General features: G+C 44.3%; 1 protein-coding gene across 1 annotated transcript in view; it reads left to right on the top strand.

Moving 5' to 3' along the window:
• Nucleotides 1-350: 350 nt before the first annotated feature.
• SHISA9 (shisa family member 9) overlaps nucleotides 351-24,905 on the top strand; it is a 298,738-nt gene continuing 274,183 nt past the window's right edge. The window contains exons 1-2 of the mRNA XM_037069019.1: nucleotides 351-1,333; nucleotides 13,951-14,078. Coding sequence (XP_036924914.1) covers nucleotides 648-1,333; nucleotides 13,951-14,078 — 814 coding nt within the window. The 5' untranslated portion in view covers nucleotides 351-647. The remainder of the gene's footprint in view (nucleotides 1,334-13,950; nucleotides 14,079-24,905) is intronic.

The raw sequence follows: 24,905 nt of genomic DNA, 5'->3' as shown, positions 1-24,905 counted from the left end.
AGCAACGGGCGGAGCCGCCTCTGCGCGGTGAACAGGTCTGAGCCGCGCCTCCAGCTCAGAGAGGGTGCGGGAGGTCCTCCCGCCGTCCTCCACCTGCCGGGAAATCCGAGCTGTTCCTTCTGTGGCTGCAAACCTCCTTCCTTCCAGCTTGCCAGGCTGGCTCTGTAGTGCACGCCCCCCAACTCCCTCCCACCCGCCCGCGGAGTCACCTCTCCCGCGCCCCCGCCCCGCGAGCTCGCGCCCGCACCCCACCCCCCCCAAACCCAGCGCCTCCTCTGCCCGCCCTCCTCCCCCTCCCCCTTCTCTCTTGCCCTCCCTTCATTCCACAAGTGTCGATCCGCTCTCTCCAGCGCACTTGGCAAGCTGAAGAGGTGAGAGGGATGCTGCGAGCGGGCGCGGGGCTCTGAGTCCAGAGCCCACAGCCGAGGAGTGGGGCGGACATCCCGACTCTCCCTTGCTTTCCGGCCCCCGCTTCGCCTTGTAGCCAGCCGGACCTGCACCCCGCTTGCCCCCACTCACCCTCCCCCCGCCCAGCCCCGCGCGCTCCTCCCCGGCCAGCCCCTCCGCGCGCGGCGCACTGGAGGCGAACGCGGGCTGAGTCGAGCGCTGTGGCCGCCGACCACCGAGCGCCCCGTGCCGCTCCCTGCATGTGCGGCCCGCGGCGGCTCGCAGCCTCCGGCAGCAGCCTCGGCAGCTTCGGCCGCGCTTCGAGAGGCGGCTGCAGAGGCTCCAGAGGCGGCAGAGCAGCCGAGCCCGGGCTGGGAGACACGATGCGCCGCGTCCTCCGGCTGCTGCTCGGCTGCTTTCTCACCGAGCTCTGCGCCCGCGTGTGCCGGGCGCAGGAGCGAGCGGGGCACGAGCAGCTGGCGCAGCTGGGCGGCGTGGTGGTGCTTACTGGGGGGAACCGCTCTGGGGCCGCCTCCGGGGAGGCCGGCGAAGGCGCAGGGGTCTCGGACGAGCCCCCGACCCGGGCGCCCACGCCAGACTTCTGCCGGGGCTACTTCGATGTTATGGGCCAGTGGGACCCGCCGTTCAACTGCAGCTCGGGCGACTTCATCTTCTGCTGCGGGACTTGTGGCTTCCGGTTCTGCTGCACGTTTAAGAAGCGGCGTCTGAACCAGAGCACCTGCACCAACTACGACACTCCACTCTGGTTGAACACCGGCAAGCCCCCTGCGCGCAAGGACGACCCCCTGCACGACCCCACCAAGGACAAGACCAACCTGATCGTTTACATCATTTGCGGGGTGGTGGCCGTCATGGTGCTCGTAGGCATCTTCACCAAGCTGGGACTGGAGAAAGCGCACCGGCCCCAGAGGGAGCACATGTCCAGGTGGGCTGCTTCCCCCCCTCGTCCTCCCTCTCAGGGCGCTGCTCTCCCTTCTCTCCTCTCTCCACCTTCCCCAGGCAATGGCATCCCCCCTCCCCCCGCAGTGTCTCTGCTGGGGGATGTCACCGGGAGCCCAACTTAGGTTCAAAGAGGGCGTGCTGGGCTCTGCACAAGTGTGGATATGAGTGTGTGTGTGTGTGTGTGTGTGTTGGGGGGGGTCTTTCTCTTCTCTTGCCCTCTTGGCGTTCCTTCTCCCCGAGCCGAAGATTGAAGCGGACTTGAGGCACGCAGCTGGGAGACCATGGCCCTGAAGTCTTGGGTTTGGGGGGGGTCCACCCCTCGGATTCCAGATAGTAGTTTAGGTTAACAGGGACCAGCGGGCGGGCCAGAAAGGGAAGGGGGTGTGTGTGAGTCCGAGCGCGCGTGTGTGATGCATGGAGGGAGGGAAAGAAGTGTGTGCCGCCTGCAACTCGTAAGGCTTGCGAAAAGGAGGCGAGGGAGGTGGAGAGCCGGGGAGGGCTAGAACAAAAGCCTTGTTTGGAGCGGCCGCCTCGCTTTCCCGGAGCTGCCTGGTCCTTGGATTCAGGAACTCGGCTGTCTCTGCCCCCCACAATACACACTCCCTGCTCCCCTCGCCCCGCCGCCGACTCCCTGGCTTCTTTCCTCTGTCGCCACCTCTCCCTGCACCCCATGCCCAAGCTGGCGCGGACTTCAAAGGCCTGAGCCCCCGCCGCGCGTGCCGCCAACCGCCCCCCCCAACACCCTGATTCGTCAACTTTTCCGTTTGCCTCATTCATTATGCAAGTCCCAGCACGAGGAAGTGGCAGCAGATGGAAGAAGGCATTTGGGGATTAATGGAGCTATTTGCCTTTTGCTTTCTTCTTTTTTTCCCTTTAAGTGTCTAAATTGATTCGCACAACCCAGTAACTTTGGAGGCGAGGATGCAGCGGCAAGGACTCAGCCCCCTCCCCGGAGAGGCCAGGGGGTGTGAGGTCCGGGTGAGGTCCAGGTGGGGTTTGAGGAGCGTCAGGCGACTTGCGAACTGCTGGATGGCTGGGGTGCACACTTTATCCTCTTTTTGAGTACTGGTAACGGAGTGGCCATGTGTCCCCCCTACACACACATACGCGCGCGCGCGCGCGCCCGCACACCCCACACCTCCTCCGGGGCCTGTGTATGTATGAGCTCTGGAAGCCTGTCTAAAAAATCTGAACAAAGAGCTCCAGCAAAAATAGGCGAAGGTACATCACCACCTCACTAGTACTTTTTAAATTTACACATAGAGTATCCGATGACTTTTTTTCTTCCACAGGGGAGGGCTATGAGGGGGGAAGCGGTGAGGAAGTTCCTTTTACTTTGGGTAAGCGGGGAGGTGTGGATGATGGTGAAGTCTTGAAGCACAGAAGTGAGCCCCGAGGACATGCTGATCTACTCTAAGAGTAAAGAGCTGGCCACGCCCACCTCCTGCAACCCCCAAGATGCTGGGTTACCAACCACACTGGGCTGGTGGTTTCGCTTCGCCCAGTGCTGGACTTCGCCCATCGCTATGGATTCCCGGGGTCTGTGGGGGTGAGATACACAAGCAGGACTGCGGCAGCCCAGCCGGTGTCGCCTTGGCAGGGAGAGACTGGCCTAGGAATGGGTAGACTGCCTTGCAGGTTGGGTTAATTCCTCCCCCGAAACCTTCACTGAGCACTGTCCTTGCAAACCAACGCGTAAAGGAGACCTCCTCAGTGTTGGGTTTTGGGGGAGAGGGGTTGGTGGAGAAGGGAGCAAGGAGGAGGGAAAGTGGGAGAAAAACCAACCTTTGCACACCTATGGGAAAAAGTGATGATCGAGGACCCTCTTTCATATGGGTTTTCCTGTTGACACAGCACACCACCAGGCACCTTGGGGCCCAGCAGGGATTCAACTTGCTGGTCCTGCCCCCTCGCAGCTCTGTTAGGGGAAAAAAGAGTCACTCCAGCTCAGCAGGTTGCTGCCACATTCTTCTGCTGGTAACAGCCAAGGTCTGCGGGAGGTGGAATCTAGGGATACCCAATCCTCTGTAACAACCTCAACACAGGATCTCCTTGTATACATTTTGGGAATTCCAGAATGGAGTGCAAGTGCATACACCTAAAGAGAAAGAAGAGTTGATTTTTTTTTCCTGGCAGCTTCCTAACTGTGGTTTTCAACCCTGGCCGCTGTTTAGAATCACTAGGAATGCTATTAAAAAAAAATCCCCACCCTGGACTTCACCCTAGATAAATAAAAATCTTTAAGGGAAGGGCCTGAATGTCTATCTATTTGTAAAACTCTCCAGGCTTACAATATTCAGTCAAACACTGCTGAGGAAAAGGAAGTAACATTTGCTCAGCACAGTTCTTGGTGTCAGACACTGCAGTAGAGTGTGTGTGTATAAACATTCTCTCTTTTATTTCTCACAACTACTCAATGAAACAGGTGCTATTTTAATTCCCACTTACAAGGTCGGGTGGCTTGCCCAAGGTCACACAGTTAGCAACTCGTGCACTATTGAGTCCCTTGGTTTCCTCTGTGTCTGGGACAAATGTTTTCAGATGCAGTGAGTGTTAGAGTTTGGGGGAGCTTCCTAAAATGCACATTCTTGAGTTCTATCCAGAGGAATTCTGAATCAAGGGGTCTGGGATGGACCACCCAGACCGTATTTAACAACCGCACCCCCTGCCCAACAGCTGATAATAAGTGGCCCACAGTTGGAAAAAGACTGTCCTTGGGTTTGGGAATGTTTTGCAGGGCTGGGGGATGGATGAATCAATCCAAGGTGACTCTCGTTTACATTCTGGTGCTTGTTTTCTGTACTTATATAGCCTTGGTGTGCATTTCTGTGCTGCTGGGGCTACCCCAAGTCCCCACCAAGTGCACCTTTGGCTGTTTGTGCAGGAAATCATTTTCAGTCCCCACATAGCAAGGGGCTCATTAGTCTGCAGTGGCTTAGGGATGCTTGGGTGTGGCAGACGTTCCAAGGCTGTCAGGTGTCTTCCAGGTGAAATGAATGTGCTGGCCACAGCCTCTTAATTTGTTCTGTCTTGGGCTGTGAGGGTCACTGAGATGGGGGGTTTGTTCTCTTATCTGAAAGCAGCTCCCACTCAGAGATGTAAAGCATGTCGTCGCTGCTCCCATGTCACAGACTGCTGCTCCTGGTGACCTGTGTGTGTGTACGCGCGTCCCCAGAAGAGGCCTCTGTGATGTCAGTTTTTAGGCTCATAGTCCTGGGCATATGACCTGTTCCCTTCTGCACTGATTAGGACTGAAAACAGGAAAAAGACAGTAATTTCAGGAGGGGGGCACGTTGCCCTTGATGTTGTAAGAACTATACAGATGTCCGTTCAGCAGCTGTAGCAGCAGTTACATTCAACTACTATTGGGAAAAGTGCCTGCGAGTGGCCGGCTATAGTTACCCAACCACGCAGACATACTATGTTCGGTCTGCGAGTTATTTCTAATAGTGACATAGTTTTATTTTTAAGTTCCTCTTAATTTTTTTATTGTAAAACATTTTAAACATCTAAAAACTTGAAATAATAATCACAATGAACACCAGTAGATTCTTTTTATAGGCCAGGGTTTCTCACTCTCGGTACAACTGACGTCTGGGGCTTGAGAATCCTGCTGTGGGGCCTGCTCTGCGTGCTGCAGGATGTTCGGCAGTGTCCTTGGACTCTACCCACTAGGTGCCAGTAGCACCCACCCCACAGCCCAGGCATGACAGTAAAAAATGTCCTCAGACATAGCCAAATGTCATCTAGGGGCAGAATCATCCCCAGCTGAGAACTACTAATATAGATTGAACAGTTATTCATTCGTATTTTGTCATATTTGCTTTATTGCTCTCTCCAAATATTCCTTTCGTCTTCCCTTTCTCCCAGCCCCACCCTCTTCGTTGCTTTATGGTTGAAGCATTTGAAAATAAGTTGCAGACATGACACTTTGTCCCTAAATACTGCAGCATGGATCTTCTGAGCACATTCTCCCATAACACAATTCTGGTATCACATCCAAGAAAGACAACAAAAAAATCCATATCATCAAAAGTCCGATCATATTAAACATTTCCCAGTCATAGAAAAAGTGTCTTTTAAAAGTGTCGTGTTTTTCAGCCCCTGGCTGGTGTGTCTCAGTGGACTGAGCCTGCAAACCAAGAGGCTGCTGGTTTGATTCCAGTCCGGGCACATGCCTGGGTTGCGGGCCAGGTCCCATGTTGGGGGCCTGAGAGGCAACCGCACATGGATGTTTCTCTCCCTCTCTTGCTTGCTCCCGCACCCTCTCTCTGAAAATAAATAAATAAGATCTTTTAAAAAAAAGTTTGGTGTTTCAAACCAGAATCCAGTCAGGGCTCATTGCATCTGGCTGTGAAATCCCTTTAGTCTCTGTAATATGTGGTGTTTTAAAACCAACTCAGAACCAATTGCCAATGTTTAAAATCTGGGAGATTTCACACAGAAATCCAGATTTCTGATTTCTCTTGAGAAATTGGTAGGTTTGGCAACACTGGACATGCATTTTCATATGGCAGGGATTGGTTGCTGCTGAGTGATGCCTGCCCCATCTAGGAAGCTCTCAGGTTCACCTCAGTGGCCACCCCACCCAATTCACTTAGTGATGTGACGTGTAGTCCCTGGAGAGGCAGTCAGGTTGACCTTAATGGCATGGGCACAAGTCATGGCCCAGATTTGATCCCAGCTCAGCCACTTACTTACTAGCTGTGTGACCTTGGGAAAGTTACTTGGCCTCTCTGAGCCTCAGGCTATTGACTGTAAAATGAGGTAATGATGACCCCTATGTCATAGGTTTGTGTGAAGGTTCATTGGATTAAGCTTGGAAAGCTTTTAGCACAGGACCTATCATATGGTTGCTCAGCAACCATTCCCTTTTTATCATCCTTGTTAGGAATTTTTTTTTTTACTTCTTGTCTACTGAAGAGGGTAATGTTGTAGTCTGGAACTCAGTTCTAGCCTTTGCTCTGTTATATATATTTAGTTGTGGGACATTGGCCAAGTCTCGTAACTTCTCCAGACTTGCATTCAATCTTAGCAGGAGGGGGCGGGCTCAGAATAGGAGAGAAGATTTACATATGACTACAAAAAATGCATTGCAAATCGTTGCCAGAGGTAATGTTGAAGAACCCTTGCTATTTTGAAGAACCTGGTTTTTCAATTTTGCCATAAGCTTGTATGTACATTCTCATTTAATTTCATGTCACTCCCCAGAGAGGTAGGCCCTATGATAATCTGTCTTTGAAGAGGCACAGACAGCTTTCCAAGAGGTTGAACAAGACCCTGGTGAGTGAAGGAGTTGAACTGGACTTCAGACTCAGACAGCACACAGGTCCTTGATCATTAGGCTGCACTTCATTTAGAGCCTCAGCACAGGGCTCCAGGCTTCTCACATCACAAAGATGTGCTTGATGCCCTGCTAACACCAACACATGCTTTCAAGTCAGTTCAAGGAGGCCTTGTAAGATCAAGACTAGCAGTGTATTCTGTGTCTGCCCTTGGCAGGGCCTGCCCTTTTGCAGAAGGCACTGATGAAAAATGGACTTGGGGACAGGAATGTGTATTTGGAGCTCTCTACACTTGACGCCAGTAGGGAGCACGTGGCATTATTTTGCCCACCTTCAGACAGAATCAGAAATCCAGGTGGCAAATTACATAGCACAGCGCCCTGTGTGTATTTCAAATGTGCTTCCGAAGATCTGGGTTCCCCTTGCAAAGAAATGGTATCAAGTGATAAATGTCCCTCCGTCCCTTGACTTTTCTCTCCCAACATCCCTTCTGCTTTCCCTTCTTCCTACTTCTGGGGCTATCCTACAGCTTCAACTCGCTCCCCAGGCTGGAGAAGGCCACACACACATATACTGTTGGCCAAGGAAGAGTCTCCTAATTATTTTTCCTTTCAGGATATGGTTGTTTCTTTCTGGGCACTAAGTCCTTCCATTTTATAAAATCACCTTCTTTGGGGTATAGTTTACACGAGAAAATGCATACATTTTAAGTGTACAGTGTGATGAGCTTTGTCCAGTATCTGCAGCATGTAACCACTACTCCAGAATGTTATCTCGTGCCCATGACTCTTACATTCTTACAGAATAAATGATGCTTCCATGGTAAGAGGGAGTGCTCAGGAGTTCCATTCCATTGTTTAAGATTCAGAACAAAATTTAGACCCTGGACCCCCCCTGGACACTTTGAAGCAAGAAGTCAGGACTGAGCTCTGCTCGGAAGTGTTGAGGTCCTTCATTTGCTCACTGACATTGGAAAGAAAGGGATACAGCCTTTCTTCTTTTGTTCCTTAATTAGGCCAAGCTCATTGCCACCTTGGAGCTCATTGTGTTGGCTTGGCTCAAATTCTCATTTTTGGACTTAACGAGGCTGGTCTCTCCTTGTCATTTAGGTCTCAGCTCAAATGTCACCTTTGAGAAGCTGTCCCCGACCACCGAGGCTTACTTACTGCTGGCCCTTGCGCCCTCCTGCCCATCACTCAATATTATTTGCTTCATTTCACATTACCGTCCAAAATGAGCTTACTAATTTACTGTTTTACTAGTTCACTACCTGTCTCCTTCCGTCACTGTCCACAGTAAGGAGTGCAAGGATGCTGACAGTCTTTTCCACTCTTCCATCCCAAGTGCCTAGAACAGTATCTGGCACATAAGGGTTCTGGTTTCTCATGTCCTGGTTTACATGCCATGGAAAGTATCTTCCCATTCATTTATTCTTTTGCTCATTCATATGTTCAGTAGGTATTTACTGAGTACCCATGGTATACACACAGCCCTGTGTTGAGAGCTACCGTGGAATAGTTAATGGTACAGACACAATCTCTGCCCGCCCCCACAGAGCTAACAGTCAAATGGTGGGGGAAACAGCTAACACAGAAATCTGCAGATAAATTGATACTAAGTTAAGCCTTATGAAATTGCCATTATTCAATCAAGCGTTGACCTCCAAAATGGCAATATTTCAATATAATTGTTGTTTTGAAGTTTTTTCCATATGGTACCATATGGTGCATTAGTCAGGGTTCTCCAGAAAAACAGGACTTATTTTGTGTGTGTGTATGTGAAGAGATTTGTGTATGTGTGTGTGTGTGAGTGTGTGTGTGTATATATGTAAAGAGATTTCTTATATGGAGCTACCATTGACAAGCCCCAAATCTGCAGAGTCAAGATCCCAAATGGTTTGAGTCTGAAAGCCAGAAAGCTGCTATATAGTCCCAGGAAGAGCCTGTGTCTCAATGTGAAGGTCATCTGGCAGGAACATTTTCTTTCACTCAGGAGGGTAAGACTTTTTTTCTATTCATGCCTTCAACTGACTGGACAAGGCCCACCTGCACTACGGAGGGTGATCTGCCTGCCTCAGTCTATCGGTTTAAATCTTAATCTCATTTAAAGGCATACTCTCAGAAACATCCAGAATGATGTTTGACCAAACGTTTGGGCACCCCGTGACCCAGACATTGACACATAAAATTTACCATCATGGCATGTACCTTCAGGATCTTGCTAGGCAGAGTGTTGCCTGTGGGTCACCTGGGAGCCTGAGGAGAATCTCTGGTTCTGCCTCAGACTTACTGGAATAGAATCTGCATTTTAACAAGCTCCCTAAGTAATACTAATGCATATTAAAGTTTGAGAAGCCCCCAAACTGTATGCCACAAATAAATGCCAAATGTTTGGTCCTTTGGCTTGCAGCACATGGTTGTTTGTTTCCATTGTCTAATTAACATTTTTGACACATTCCTATTTGTAACATGTTTTTTAGCATGCGTCTCCATATATGCACATTTGTTTTACTAGTAAGAATATATATATATATATATATATATATATATATATATATATATATGAATACTAGTGAACAACTATTAGGTGCATTATAAAACATGCATAAGGATAGAAATTTAAAGCTGAGCTGAAGGTGAAATAAATACTTTTAAATTTGTCACTCATCATGATGACTTCATACAATCAATAGCCACAATCTCAAAGCGTGATATACAAACAGAATGAAGTTTACCACCAATAAATAAACCCATATTTTGATTATTCCTCATGGGAGTTTTGATTATTTCAGACTGACTTCATTTTGATTTGAATAGACCATCATTATTTTAACCCCGTGAGAAGCTGTTGAAAACAGGAGAGTCCATTCTCGTTTTCTTGGGTTTGCTTCATCAGTATTTTTTCCATGCTTTGGTTTTGTTATGGGGGATATTTTAAAGCCACATGTCTCCTTAGCGATGGTTGGCTTAGTTAAAACTAGATAAATTCATCTGTATATCCCCTTCAGCGTGCACACTAGCTGCAGTATGGGTGTTCCAGCTGCACCGCCCTCAACACATACTAAATCGCTCCCTCGTGTTAAATAACTGAAGACCATGATACAGAAGTTCTCATGTAGCCTTCCCCCATGCCGGGTCATTTCCTGCAGTCCTTGGAGTGAGTGAACCACGTCTTGAAGACTCCCGGTCCAAAATACGGAGGTCTCTAAGAATCCTTGGCTCTGCTGCATGCTCTGGGAGGGGGTGTCCTTGGCTTTGGGGCTGGGTTTTCACTAATTTCGGCATTCAGGATAAGCCCAGGGGATCTGCAGATGGCAGTGCTCACCGAGTTCATGGTACCTTGTCCTGATTACTTTACTTTGCTATCCTCTTGAAAACCTGAGTACTTTGGAATTTTGGAGTGACCCTAGAGAATCTGGTGAAAGCTATAGCTTCTTGTTTGAGAAAAAATGCACACATAAAACTTCCGTTCAATTTCAGAGGCTCAGAATTCCCCTGAAGCGCATGATGAAGAACCTGTTTAGAATTGGAAAGGGCAAATTAGGTTTGGGAGGCATCTGCTCTTTGTTTCAAATGTCCCTACCTTATAGCCCCTTTCAGTTTTATATCCTGGTTATTGCACAGAGGTGAGAAGGGGCCAGAACTCTGATTCCAAAGACATTCAGCTTTGCATCTGAGTCCTCTGATGATTAGCTGGGTTAACTTGGGCAATTGTTTACTCTGTAAAATGGGTATAATAATCCTCACCTTGTAATCCTCTTCTCCTTTGCCACCTTTCAGCTACGTTGACCTTCTTGTTTGTTCCTCAGATACCTGAACTCTTGCCTGCCTCAGGGCCTTTGCACTTGCTGCTCTCTCTGCCTTCAATGTTCTTTCCATAACCTTTTTGTGACCGACTCCTCACCATTCAAGGCTCAATTCAATTGTCACCTCAGAAAGTCTTTTCTTGATCAACCTGTCTCTCTTTCTTTATTTAGAATTTTTGAAAGTGTACTGTTCAGTGGTGTTTAGCATATTCAGAAAGTTGAGCAACCATCACTACTATCTAATCCAGAATATTTTCATTGCCTTAAAAAAAACTGTCTCATTTATTAGCAGTCACTTCCCATGTCCTATAAAAATCCATCATCTTTCCCTGGCCAGGTGGCTCAGTTGGTTGAAGTGCTGTTCTGAACACCAAAAAGTTGTGGTTCCATTCTTGGTCAGGGCATCTAGGTTGTGGGTTTGATCTCTGGTTGAGCGGTGTACGGGAGGTAACTAATCCACCTTTCTCTCTCACATCGATGTTTCTCTCTCACTTCCTCTCTCTTTAAAATCAATAAACATATCCATGGGTGAGTATTAAAAACGAATCTACCATTCTAACCATTTTAACCACTGACTTTCCTACAAGTCAGTGCTTTTTGGTATATCACCATCACAGCCATCTGATTCCAGAACATTTTCATTATCCCAAAGAGAAACTCCATATACGTGAAACAGTCACTTCCCAGTCCTCCCTCCCCCAGCCCCTGGCAATCTTCTAATCTACTGTCTGTCTCTAGGTTTGCCCTTGCTGAACATTTCGCATAAATGAACTCATACAACAAGTGGTATTTTATGTCTGGCTTCTCCCACTGAGCATAATGTTTCCAAGTTTTATTCATGTGGTTGCAGATATCAGTGCTTCATTTCTCTTTATGGCTGAATAATACTTCATTCCATAGAACCCATTTTGCTTATGCATGTACCAGTTGACTTGGGTTGTTTCTGCTTCTGTGCTCCTGTGAATAATTCTGCCGTGCACCAGTCTCTCCTGCCCATGTTACACTTTTACTTACTTCAGTTTTGCAGCCCTTGTCTTTTTATCGAACACGTATATTTTTTATTCTCTACCCTAGAGAATAAGCAGTCATCTTGTTCATCATGCACATTGCTGTATCCTCAGGGGCATGAAGAGTGCCTGGCACATAGTAGGCAATAAATGTTTCTTGGGTGAGTGAATGAATGAATGACTGGGAGCTCTTGTTATTGTCTTGTCTGTTAGCAGACTCAGTCTTTTCCCTAATTCATGTGGAACCCTTGCTGTGTTGACCTGTGTGTCTCACATCCGACACTTTTCACCAGCTATGGTTCTTGGCCTATTGCCCCATTGCCCCATGAGCACCCATTCCCCCAAACTCGGGCCTCTCTACCCTAATCTGGTATCAAACCTCACTGTGCAGGACACTCCATGGAGGACTTATAAAACACAGAGAGCGGAGCTCAGTCTCTGGATTTTCTGAGTCAGTAGGTCTGGGTGGATCTGAAAATTTACATTTTAACAAGGTCTAAGGTGATGCTCTTGCTCTTGGTCGGCAGACCAGTGTTTGAGAATCTCTACTAAGGCGGGGTGAGTTTCAGCAGACAGGTTGGGCTCACTGAGTTCATAGGTGGCATGTGTGGGCCTCACCCAAACAGCTCATCCTTCTTCTCTCCCCCCTTGATTTGGACTCAGAGGGTTCTAGTTAGTTAAGAACATCTGGGGAGACCGTAACACAAGGTAGTATCACTTGTGGGTGTGCACTCTGGAGAAGCTCTCCCTACTCCAGGGGGGCATGTATGTGAATGTGTACTGCTGTGTTGATTACAGAGGCAGGGGGTTGGGGACCATCGAAGAGTCCATTGAAGAGTCCATAATTAGGGAAATGGATAAGCAGGGTGGATATTCTGCTGGTCCTCAATAAAACAATGATGTTTAAAGCTGGCGTCCATTGTGATTGGTTGGCTCCCCTGCCAGGCTGGCTGTACATTGAGACTATTATTCCTGCAGTCAGTAAACCATGGTGGCTGCACAGGTAGTAATTCTACAAGTGAGTAAAAGACATACACATAGATAACTTCAATATTAAAAATCTTTTGAGGATATTCCTATATCTAAGTCAACAAATGATTGAGGGTTGGTACAGAGAAAAAAGTGTATTGGGGAGGTGTGACCTAGGTGTGATGTGTTTGACAGTTGTCTGTGCTCTGTTAGATGCCCACACTGAGCTTTCCTAAGCTTGCATTTCATTGTGAAGGTTACTGTTATGGGTGGAGTCATGACCGCCCCCAAAAGAAAGACACCAAGGTCCTAACACCCCTGGTCCTCTGAATATGACCAGATGTAGTTAGTTAAGATGAGGTCATACTGGGGTAGGGCGGGCCCTTAATACAATAAGACTGGTGTCCTTAAAAATGCCCATTGAAGACGAGGCACAGGGAGAATGCTCTGTGAGGGCGGGGGCAGAGTTTGAAGTGATGCAGCTTTAAGCCAGTGAATACCAAAGATTTCCAGCAAACCACCAGAAGCTAGGAAGAGGTAAGAAAACTTTTAGGGTTCGGAGGGAGCACAGCCCTGCTAACATCTTGTTCTTGGACTTCTAGCCTCTAGAACTGCGAAATGATACATTTCTGCTGTTTTAAACCACTTGGTTCGTGGTACTTTGTTACGGCAGCCCTAGGAAACTCATACAGTCACTTTAACGCCCCCTCAACTTGTTTCCTTATTTATAAAATAATAGTGATAAGAATATTGACCCTTGGGTGAATGTCAAGGAGATTTCACATGATGATAAATGGAAGGCACCTGCAACACTTCTAGGACCCCCAGGTTCTACACTTTCCCTCCACCTCCAGCTACTGATTAAAAGGGACACCAACATGGGGGCGTAAGGATCACACCACATCCTCCATAGCTATACGAAGCCCCCCATACTCAGTGTACAGGGCTGTGAATACCGACTTTTGTTGAAATCTCTGTGCTACAACTTACTTGCTGTGTGACCTTGAGCATGTTAATTCACCTCTCTGAGCTTTATCTGCAAAGAAGGAGTAATAATCCTAATAAGGTATTTATAGGCTGCTTCATTGAATTAAGGCATGTAAGGCGATTGGCGTAGTGCCTGCCTATAGAAAATACCCAGTAAATGTTATTTGTTACTAATAACATTGCTATATATGAAGTGTTGGTATCTAGTATTAAATATAAGGGGGTCCAAATTAATGGGATGTAGATGTAAGACATACATCCATTATTTATTCTTGTCAACAGTTCTATAAACTAGCTAATACTGCCATTACACAGCTATTGTGGAAAGCACGTGAGCTGTTCTGCACGAAGTCCTTATGTAACCCCCAATCACACTGACATCACTTACTTGTGTCTCCCACCCGCCCCCCCCCCATCCCTGACTAGAATGGTGGCTCCATGCAGTAAAGGGGTCTTAGCTTTTGGTTCACAAGCACAGTGCTCACAGCACAGCAAATGCCAGTCATTGTGGTTTGAATGAACAGATTTAAATTCTTTTTCCTTTTAGGGCCCTTGCAGATGTCATGAGGCCACAGGGCCACTGCAACACTGACCACATGGAGAGAGACCTGAACATTGTGGTCCATGTGCAGCATTACGAGAACATGGATACCAGAACCCCCATAAATAATCTTCGTAAGTAGAGGTGCATGGTCCATTTCCAGTCCCACGTGGTGACCAAGGCAGTGGTCATACTTCCAGATCTCCTGGTGTGTGTTTGGGTCCATTAAGAGCTTCTTCTTGCTGACTAGTTAGAAGTTCTATTTCATCTCTCCTGGATGAAGCTTTATTTACCATTGTCAGAGTCCACTTGGTTTGTTTCTCTGTGAGAGTCTGATACACTTGGTTGATTTCTCAGGGTTGGTTCTTCTGTTAAGTAACAGACCTCTTGGCTGGCTCATCTTGGTTGGGTACTTAGTTAGCCAATGGATTACTCGGTTGGTTCATCTTAGTTAATCTCTTAGCCAATGACCCATTTTGTTGGTTCATCTTGATTGGGTAATTGGTTAACCAATGGCCCATTTGCTTATTTGTCTGCCTCCCGAGGTAGACCGGTTGTGACTTTTAGGCTTTATACTGTTTTCAGTGGAAAGATACTAGTTCAGAAGAATTAGATCTATTTTTCATAAAACTAGAGTTTCATAAAAATAATACACAAATTACTTTTTGCGTGTGCATGTGTGTGCGCTCCCACACCTTTGTGTGTTAGGAGTTGGGTGGCAATGTTGTGTTGGGGTGTGTATGTGGGATTCAACAATAGCAAATTCATTCTGTTGTTCTTTCAGGAAAAAAAAAGAAAACCCTGCATTTGTTGTTGTGTTTCAGTCTTTAGCTGATGCCTACTTGGGGATCTTGGTACGCTCCCCCAAATTTTCCTTTTTTCAAAGGTCTGTATGTACAACATACATTATGGATTTGATACACTGACTAATGGGAGTGGGGAAAAACAAGATTGTTTAATTTTTGACGATAGTGTACCACCGTGGTTATTCCTAGCAATTGTGTTTTCTAATAACCCCCAAGTTAAAGTAATGGAGAGGGTTTGGTTTAAAATAACAAAAGCTAGAGAATTAAAGGATGCATTTGGTCATGGCTGAAAGTTCTTAAAAACAGAAAAAAGTTCTGGCATTGAACAATTTATAGCCTGGTTCACCTTTGCCGAAGCCCCACTAGGAGTTGCATTGCTGTTTTAGTTGTTGAATCATAGTTTTGGGCTGTTTGGTTACAAATTTTTATGCTTGATGGGTAGAGGGCTGTGTCTGTGGAATTTGACAGAGGTGACATGAGTCCTCTGATTCTGCGTGGTGATAATTTTTCATGGCCTCGGAAATGTTACAGTCCGTCCACAAAGTCAATGTTTACGTGATTTGAAAATGGGTACCAAATAGAATGTCTTAGGTTTCATTGTTTTAACTAATTCAACATTATTTATTTATGACCAGGTCATAAAATGGTATGAGAAAAGCCACATTTTAGAGCCATGTACAGCAGCAATTGCAAGTTTTATGACCACATCTCACAGCCGTAAAAGATACGCTATATTGCACCAGCTCTGACGTGGCAATAGCTGTGTCCAGTCCCAGCTCTATGGAGATGGGAGCATTCTCTTTTAGATAGCACTGGGAAATGAGAACCTGCATGTATGTGGCTCCTGATCATCATAAGTGGGCACACGTGGTCACAGAGTGGACAAAACTGCAGTGGTGCTGGGTCCCTGGCTATAGAAGGTGACTATGAATAGGTTTCTCATATAATGTTTCAATCAAATGGAATAACAAACTTATTAAAGTCATCTAAGCTTCATCATTCCATTAGGTGAATGGCAGGATACATTAATGAATCTTGCTTAATAAGAGACTTAAAAAAATTGTAGGGAAATAAATGACTGCTTAGAAATGGGAGTCCTGGCACTGAGTAAATCAGAAGTCTCTTGCCACAGACTGACTTGGCTTATTTATCATTTTTGCATTTAGTCAGTATTTGTGTCTCAGTAATCATTGATCTTTTACACCAAGAAAAAAAAAAGTGTCTTGTAGCGTTCTACATAGGGGAGAATTTCAGGTGTAATGGCACAAACATTGCCTTCTCACAAGAGTTATGACAGATATTAATTTCATATAACCCTGCTAATTGATCCAGTCCTTATTTCCTAGAATTCCGGGGAATATTTGGAAAATAAGACACATGTAGCTTTTCTACAGATTTCCATTATTAGGTTTAATTTATATAACTAATTCAATAGTTGGTAGTAATGATAGATTTTCTTGTAATGACTATCTTTTTATTGATTTATAAGAGCCATTTATATATTAGAGACACATGGAAAATTTGCATGTTCAGAAGAAGGAGTGATTTTGGAGTTCCTTAAGAGGATAGGACTATGTGATTTATATTTATCCGCTACTAGGTGTTTGAGAAGCCAACCAGTCGCCAGAGCTCACTTTGACCAATTGAGAAACAGCAGAGAAGGAATGTATTCTGATAACTGGAAAGTGCCGGAATTAGAATGCGCCTATTGGATAGAAAAGCCTTTTATGAACATTATAGGAAATGGAAAGAAAGATGTATCTGCTTGCGATATGCCAAGAAGGAGGCACATCATTGTACTTTCATGGTGCTCTTTACTTAACATCCAAGTTACCAGATTTGACTGGGAGCTCAACAGTCTCGACTTAAATATCATCTTCATTTCTGTTCAGTGACCCACTAGACATTGCTTTAAGAGAATGTGTAATCATCTCCATCTATTTCTCTCTCCTCATCTTCTTAATACTAATGCTAGACCACTTTCTGATCTTTCCCTTGTGCTTGGGTCAAATGCTGAGAGAATCAGAAGTCAGCATGCAAGTCTGGGTATTTCGAAGGGGGGAATGGAGGACTAGCGTGGAGTCAAGTAGGGAGGAGAAAGCTTCAATTTGGGGACATTTTTGCTAACCTTTCTTTACAAATTTTCTATATAGTTGATTTTCCTTGTGACAGAGAGTACTTGCCTCTTTATCTGAAGATGGATTTTTCTTCAGCTGATGCTGTTCATGTTCTTTCCAGGCATTCAGTGATATTGCCTAAAAATATTTAGTCTGATAATCAAAAGGGCTTTGACCTCTTTGATTAACAGGATGTAGATTCAGATGAGATAGTGATTTTCTGCAAATGCTCCTTGACTTCTGTATAATTAAAGCTTGCTTTTGAAGGCACATTCTGTCCTCAAGTGCTGTGAATGTACTCTGTCACCCCCACCCCAGTCTCCCCGCCTGCTAGTAATAGCCCTCACCCCTTTTGGGGGTGCAGAGTGAAGATGGGTTCCCTTCAGTCTTAAATGTGAGGGATGTGAGTGAGGGGCTATGGATACAAGAATACGACCGGGATCATCATTTCTCAACTCCTTTGTGTGAACAGCATACCTTTTTTTTGAGATAAAATTTTAATTTTGAAATAATTTTGTATTGACAGAAAAGATACAAAGAGAGTACACAGAGTTCTGTATACTCCTCACCCACTCTCCCCCAATGTGAACATCTTACATTACTGTGGTGCACTTGGGAAAACTAAAAAATCAACATTAGTACATTATTTTTAGCTAGACTGGAGATGCTTGAATTTCACTAGTTTCTTCACTAATGTCATTTTGCTGTTCCAGGATCTCATCCAGCATACTACATTATATTTAGTACAGCATACTTGGTAGTAGAATTTTGGTTGTGCTGTATTGTTTAATGATATAGTGAGAACTAGAAACAATACTAAACAAGGCAGCAGCAATTACAAAGCCTTTATTGCCACAGTATAAAAGGAATGTCTCCTAGTGTCTATAAAAACTTCCAGATAAAACTGTGCGCCTGGTCAGTGTTGGGATGGAACTGGTGGATGTCCTGACTGTGCTCCCACGTATATACTCATGGGGCAGGCTCCATGCATACATACAACCCTCCTTGGAAATAGGGTTGATGTGACATTGTTGATTTTACAGCATAATCTGAGCAAATGATATCTCACCCTAAACTGAGGAGAAATGCTGACTTGGTGTTTTAGGACACAGAATCCACCAGGAAGACCAGGCTGTAATTTCAGCCTCACCCCACCCTTGCTCCACCAGGACCATTTCCAAATGGATTTACAAGGAACCAGATGTAAAGCTGATCAGGTTAAGTCTCTGAGGATGTTACATAGCTCATATCTAGGGCCACATGGGTTTCCATTTATTTGCCTGTATTTGCCAAGCACTCAGATATCTTATACTTGACTTTTGGAGATATTGGTAGAGATATTTTAAAATATGTTTTTAAAATTAGGAATTTCTTAATCAGGGAAGGAAAAGGGGGCAAATATAGATATAAGAGTGTGTAAGAGTAGAAATTAATGTAAGATAGTATAATATTAACAGTAACTTAGACAGCTTTCTAAACCCCTAACACATTGAATCTTCCAAACCTTATTAAGTTAGTACTATTACTTTTACCATCATAAGGATGAGAAACTGAGGTTCAGAGGGTTAGGTGGCCTGTCCAAAGTTCATTCAGCTACTAAATGGTGAAGCTGGGATTTAAGCAGAGCAGGAAGACCTAAGGTTGCTGTTTGTAACCACTGTACTGCATGACCTTTCCTTGTGGTACAGGTGCTTGCAGAATGGGAAAAGCTTCCAGCAGGGGTTGAAGTTGTTAAAGGATATGTTAAGTGATCTGAAAGATCTATTCAGTCAGTTGGTGGAGTGCACTCCTCTCAGGGCTGCAGTGGGGAAGGTTCTCCAAGAAGGTCTTGCTTGAAGAGTGGGATGGGGACAGAGGTTGCATTTGCTTTATTCACTCCTGTATCTCCAGTGTCTAGAAATTACAATGTTCAATAGATGCTCATTGAATGAACAAATGCATGTATGCATGAATGGATCTCTAGACCAAGATCTATATGAAGCCTGGTGGGACTCAAAAACCTTGGGATTTTGAGTTTTGAGGGAAGTTGGCTAATTCTAGCTCATGTAAGGCTTTAACTCTTTTCTGTGGAGTCTCAGCAACCAACACTCTTGTTTCTGAAACCATAACATTTTTCCACAGTTGTGCAGGCTAGCTGTTCTGTCTGAAGACCTGTGACTGTAATGGTTTTGGCCCATGGGTCAGTAAATTATAAGGTAAATAAGAGTTAGTGGGTGGATCTGTGCTGGATCAGCTAAATACATTTGTAGGTTCAGGGCATGTTACCTGAATTGACTTTGTGTGGTTTTAGATCAAGAGCTCTGTTTTTCTCTTGAAGTATTTAGTTATAAGTGCTTCGGCGATATGTAGACAGTGCTTGCTAAACATGTCCAATATGTCTTTGAGATAGTGCAACAAAGGAGTGGGGGACAGGGGCTTGGAAGGTAGATATAATTGGACTGGGTATCTGCCCTATCACCTGTTAGTTGCATAGTCATGGAAAAATTCGTTTAATTTTCTGAACCTCAGTCTCCCATTCTATAAAAGAAGTGAAGTATTATTTCCCTTACAGTATTGTTGTGGGGATTAAATGAGTGGACACATAGAAAGACCTAAGCATAATGCCTGGTAACACGAATGTTGGTGGTTGCTATTATTATTTGTGGAATGAATGAACATTAGTGCTAGAGTGGTCTGTCCATCAGGGCTCAGTGACATGTCAGCATGCATTCACTGTGCAGTTGTCGTCATAGTGAAAATGTTTTCATTCTCTGTGCCAGCTGATAACACAATTTGTGTGTGTGTGGTATGTGTATTTGTTACTACTAATGTTTTTGATGCAAATGAGATCTGAAGAAACTGTCAATTCCTTCCCAAGGAAATAGCTCTAATGGAGCAGCTGTCTCATCCTTAGCCATTTGTTCTTCTCATCTGCTTTTCTTTATTCCCATTAAAAACCCATGAGCTTTTGTTCTGCTAGGAATATTGATTTTAATATTTTATTTACCCTGGCAGAATAGGCCAGTAGGAATCTGTATGGCTTTGATGATGGCCTCATACATGTTTTTTCTTTCTACCCAGAAAATGAGTTGTGGGTATGTACACATGCAAACAACAGAAATAGAGCCCTTAAATGTAAAAAAAAATCACCTGTTTCCATAAGCCATCTCCTGGGCTCTTTTCAAAAATTGTTACTAAGGCTGGCCACATGGCATTTCCTAATTAGATTTGCATTCCCTTTCCAAAGTGCCTGCCACCAGCTGTAGGACTATTTGTAAAGAAAGCCTAAGTGCTCATCACAGTGTCTGGTTTACTTTAAAAGATGCCAAGTTCTGTTCCTTCCACACTAGGGAAAGCCTATCCTTGGATAGAATTCCTTCGGGAGAGCATTTTTATTTATATATCAGGATTAAATGATGCAACATGCCTATGATGTGATTGGCACTTACTGTGGATAAAAAAGAGTAATAAATGAAACAATGATATTGTTCGCTCATATTACATGCATGCATTTTACTTCTCCCAACTTCATAAAATCATTGAAATAGATAACCTGTACCCACATGTTATAGATGAGAAAACTCTAGCTCAGAGAGTTTAAGTAACTTGCCCAAGGCCACAGAGATATTTGATAAAGAGTTTAGACTCTTTCTGGCTTTAAAACTTGTACTCTATTCATGACCTTTCTCTTGCCTTTCCCAAGGACCCGCACTGGGTGATGTACCAGATTATGTCTCTTCTTCTTCTTATTTATTGATTTCCACTAAGAATCACTGCATTAGATTACACTTATCCTTGAAAATAGGCTGACTGAGATAAAGTCACCATTTCTGCCCTGGAGGACTCAGATAATTTTAGCTAATTATTTGCTATCTTGTCAATAATATTTCTATTTAATCAATCAACATTCAACCAATATCTGTTAAAATCTTCCTATGTGTCAGGAAAAGTGCAAGGAGTTGGAGGTATGAAGATGAGTGAGACAAAAATAGGAAATGTCCTGTTGGAGGTTGTGATAGATTGGGGGATGGAAGAATAAATGTGTGATTTATTGCGGAGCGGCAGGATGGGAATAAGTGTAGGATGCTATGGGAGCATGCAGGAGGCTTCCTCAGAAACACCTGAGGCTGAAGGAGAGGGAAGAGAGATCAGGATAGATTTTACTTAGAAATTGATATTTTATTCTGGAAGAGAAATACTCCCCCCAAATCTCCAAGGATCTGAGTATAAGAGAGCAAAAAATTCTCCTGTCCTGCCTTTTCTCGTCGTTGATGGAAGGGAGAACAATCAGTGTTAGACTATAGATCTCTCTTGAAGATATAATTAGTTTTACACAAGTTGTATAAAGGGAGAAGATGCTTTTGTTGGGTTAAGATCACTCTTGCTTTCGGTGGGAAAATAAAAACACTGTGTCTGACCTGGGAAGATCAGAACTTCAGGGACAGCTATCAGGAATTGAATGCAGTTTCTTTTTACAGAACTATTTTATTTAGTTAGCTTGCTGCTCAAGATTAGTGTTGAGTTTTTTCTTCTGAAAAATAACAGCCAAAATAAATTTAAGCAACATAGTGTAATACTGTAGTCATATATTAAAATAATTTATAATAAGGTTTGAGGAAACTGCCTAAAAACTCCCAATACAATATTTAAGAATTCTCAATAAAGTTAATTACAAATTGAAAAGGAAATCCCATTTCGTTAGCCTGAGAATACAGTTAATGAAACTAAGTGTAATCATAATCTGAGTATTTCATTAAATGGAGACTTAAACTCATTACTTTAGGTATTATGCCTGGAGTTGTGTTTTCATGAAGACTATCATGCTCAAAGAAGAGCCTGTATTTTATTTATTTCTTTTTTAAAAAATATATTTTATTGATTATACCATTACAGTTCTTCTATTCCCCCCTTCAATCCCTTCCACCCGCACCCTCCCTCCCCCACCATTCTGCCCCCCTTAGTTTATAACCACGTGTCTCAAGTTCTTTGGATTCTATATTTCCCCCACTATTCTCGCCCTCCCCCTATCTATTTTCTACCTACCATCTATGCTATTTTCTGTGCCTTCTCCCCCCTTCTCCTCCTCCCACCCCCCTGTTTCTAACCCTCCATGTGTTCTTCATTTCTATGGTTCCACTCCTGATCTAGCTGTCCTCTTGGTTTGCTTTTGTTTTAGGTGTGGTTGTTAATAACTGTGTGTTTGCTGTCCTTTCACTGTTCATATTTTTCATCTTCTTTTTCTTATATAAGTCCCTTTAGCATTTCATATAATAAGGGCTTGGTGATGATGAACTCCTTGAACTTGACCTTATCTGAGAAGCACTTTATCTGTCCTTCCATTCTAAATGAAAGTTTTGCTGGATAAAGCAATCTTGGCTGTAGGTCTTTGGATTTCATGACTTGGAATACTTCTTTCCAGCCCCTTCTTGCCTGTAAGGTCTCTTTTGAGAAATCCGCTGACAGTCTGATGGGTACTCCTTTGTAGGTGACTGTCCCCTTATCCCTTGCTGCTTCTAGGATTCTCTCCTTCATTTTGGTCTTGGCTAATGTAATTATGATGTGCCTTGGTGTGTTCCTTCTTGGGTCCAACTTCTTTGGCACTCTCTGAGCTTCCTGGATTTCCTGGAAGTCTATTTCCTTTGCCAGACTGGGGAAGTTCTCCTTTATTATTTGTTCAAATACGTTTTCCACTCGTGGCTGTTTCTTTCCCCCTTCTGGTACCCCTATAATCCGGATGTTGGAACGTTTAAAGATGTCCTGGAGGTTCCTAAGCCTCTCCTCATTTTTTTGAATTCTCATTTCTTCATTCCTTTCTGGTGGGATGTTTTGTTCTTCCTTCTGGTCCATTCCATTGATTTGAGTCCCAGTTTCCTTTCCATCACTATTGGTTTCCTGTGCATCTCCCTTCATTTCAATTAGTTTAGCCTTCATATGTTCCTCTAATTTGTGACTATGTTCCTCTAATTTGTGACTATAATCTACCAGTTCTGTGAGCATCCTGATAAATAGTGTCTTGAATTGTGCTTCTGAGAGGCTGGCAATTTCTCGGTCGCTTAGAGTTATTGGCTCTGGGACTTTGAGTTCTTCTTGCACCATCTTTTGGGCTGTTCGTGCCTGTTCCATAGCAGGATCAGAGCCCTAAAATGTTCACTAGAACGGGGCAACTAAGTCGCTGGGTTGTGACGTTGTATGTGGGGGCGGGGTCAAAGAGCGACAATGGCTATCACCGGTATTGCAGGGCAACTAAGTCGCTGGGTTGTGACGTTGTATGTGGGGGCGGGGTCAAAGAGGGACTATGGCGTCCAGTCCGCTGCCTGCCGCCACGGCCCTCACCGGTGCCGCAGTTGCTGCCGTCACCGGGCCCATGTGCTTCGTCCCACTGCACGCGAGTGTGCCACCGCCGTCAGCCCTCGCCCCCTGGGGCCTGCGTGGTCTGTCTCACTGTGCGTGAATATGCGCCCGCGGTCTGCCCCGCACCCCAACTGGTTCTCGTCTGCCTGCGCGCCTGGGTCGGGGGCCCTGTCCTGCCCGACCCTGCTCGCTACTGGCTCCGTCCCTCTTACCGTCCAGTTGAATGGTTAGATGGAGTCGGACTTCCGTATAATTCAATTTTCTGTCCTTTGGTTGTGTCTTTGTTTCTCCAAACCTTTGTTTTATTCAAACTTGGTTGTGGGAGAAGGCACAGTGTTTCCACCTATGCCTCCATCTTGGCGGAAGTCCTATTTATTTCAATATAGTCCCTTTTCCAGGGATTTGGACCTGCCCCTTGAAGATCTGTCCATGGTGCTGAACCCCACCCTGGAGAGTATTCAAATCAGTGAGAAAAATTTATCTCCTCTGCCCATCCCACCCCGGCTTAAGAAGGGAAAAATTGGGACAAATGTAATGGAATAACCATAAAAGTGATAAAAAGATAAGTTTATCTCATAAAAATTCGGAGCTGGAAGGAACTTCAGGAATCATCTTACCTTTGGCTTACCACCTTTTGGTTTCCAAGATGATTAAAAATAAAAAATAATTGAAAAACTAGGGGATCAACATAGTGTGCTAATGTAAAAGAAAGGTAATTATGTAAAAAATAAGTACTAAATTTTGGCACCATCATGTCATAAATGATATGTACATTTTAAGACCAAACACTTATAAAACACAATTCTTAAATAAAATAAAAATAGTTTCACGAAAAACTCATTTCACCATTCTTTTTTTTAAAATTTATGTTTTGGCCTCCAATCAGTGGAAAATGAGAACATGAATTTTATTTTTGGTGATCACTGATCATGTCTTAAGTAGTTTTGTCATTGAGTGAGTATTTATTGAGTACCTACTACATGCTAGGCACAGGGGGTTGGTGCTAGGGGTACAGAGATTAGCAACCTGTATTTATGCATGTATGTATATGGGTACATATGACTTTCTAGAGATTGTAGTCCATTTTGTGCATTGTACAAATAATAAAACTGATCAGGAAAATGTATGATTTTCTTAAAGTTACACAATCATGAAACTTGTCAGGTTAATACTATTTTAAAAATAGTATTGAATAGTTAGGATGCAATTACTAATCACAGATACCTTTTGTCTTGGCAGTTCTCTGAAATGGACTTAAGGATGTGAAAGAAGGGGTAGATCTCATAGCTACTGGAGCAGCACTGCTTTATTTGCATGCCTCACCAATTATCCAAAGGAAGCCCTTTGTAATATTCATATATGCTTGGCATTTTAACAAAATATTGAATTTCCTGAAGCCCATCAATGGGAAATTGTGCAAGGGCAGAGTGTGGTATTTGATTTCTTTTACTGGGTAGTAACAGGGAATGGAGAAAGCACCTCACTTTTCAGAGGCATTATTTGAAAAATTTTAGTGCATGTATTCAAGGTCAAAGGAGGTCATCAATCAAACAATTCTTCATTATCAAAAACATTGTATAAGTATGTTTTAAAAAATTATTTCTTGTGAACATTTTTGTTCTGCTAATCAACTTAGAGGTGACTCAGATTTAGCTCAGATTCTGGTACTGCTTCTTTAAAACATGAATTATTATTTTAATTACATAAG

The sequence above is a fragment of the Sturnira hondurensis genome, unplaced genomic scaffold (assembly GCF_014824575.4).
Source record: "Sturnira hondurensis isolate 20B ecotype Veracruz unplaced genomic scaffold, ASM1482457v3 Scaffold0018337, whole genome shotgun sequence".
NCBI classification, from domain to species: domain Eukaryota; kingdom Metazoa; phylum Chordata; class Mammalia; order Chiroptera; family Phyllostomidae; genus Sturnira; species Sturnira hondurensis.
Note: the sequence above shows the minus strand (reverse complement) of the source record. Positions and strands in the feature narration are given on the sequence as shown.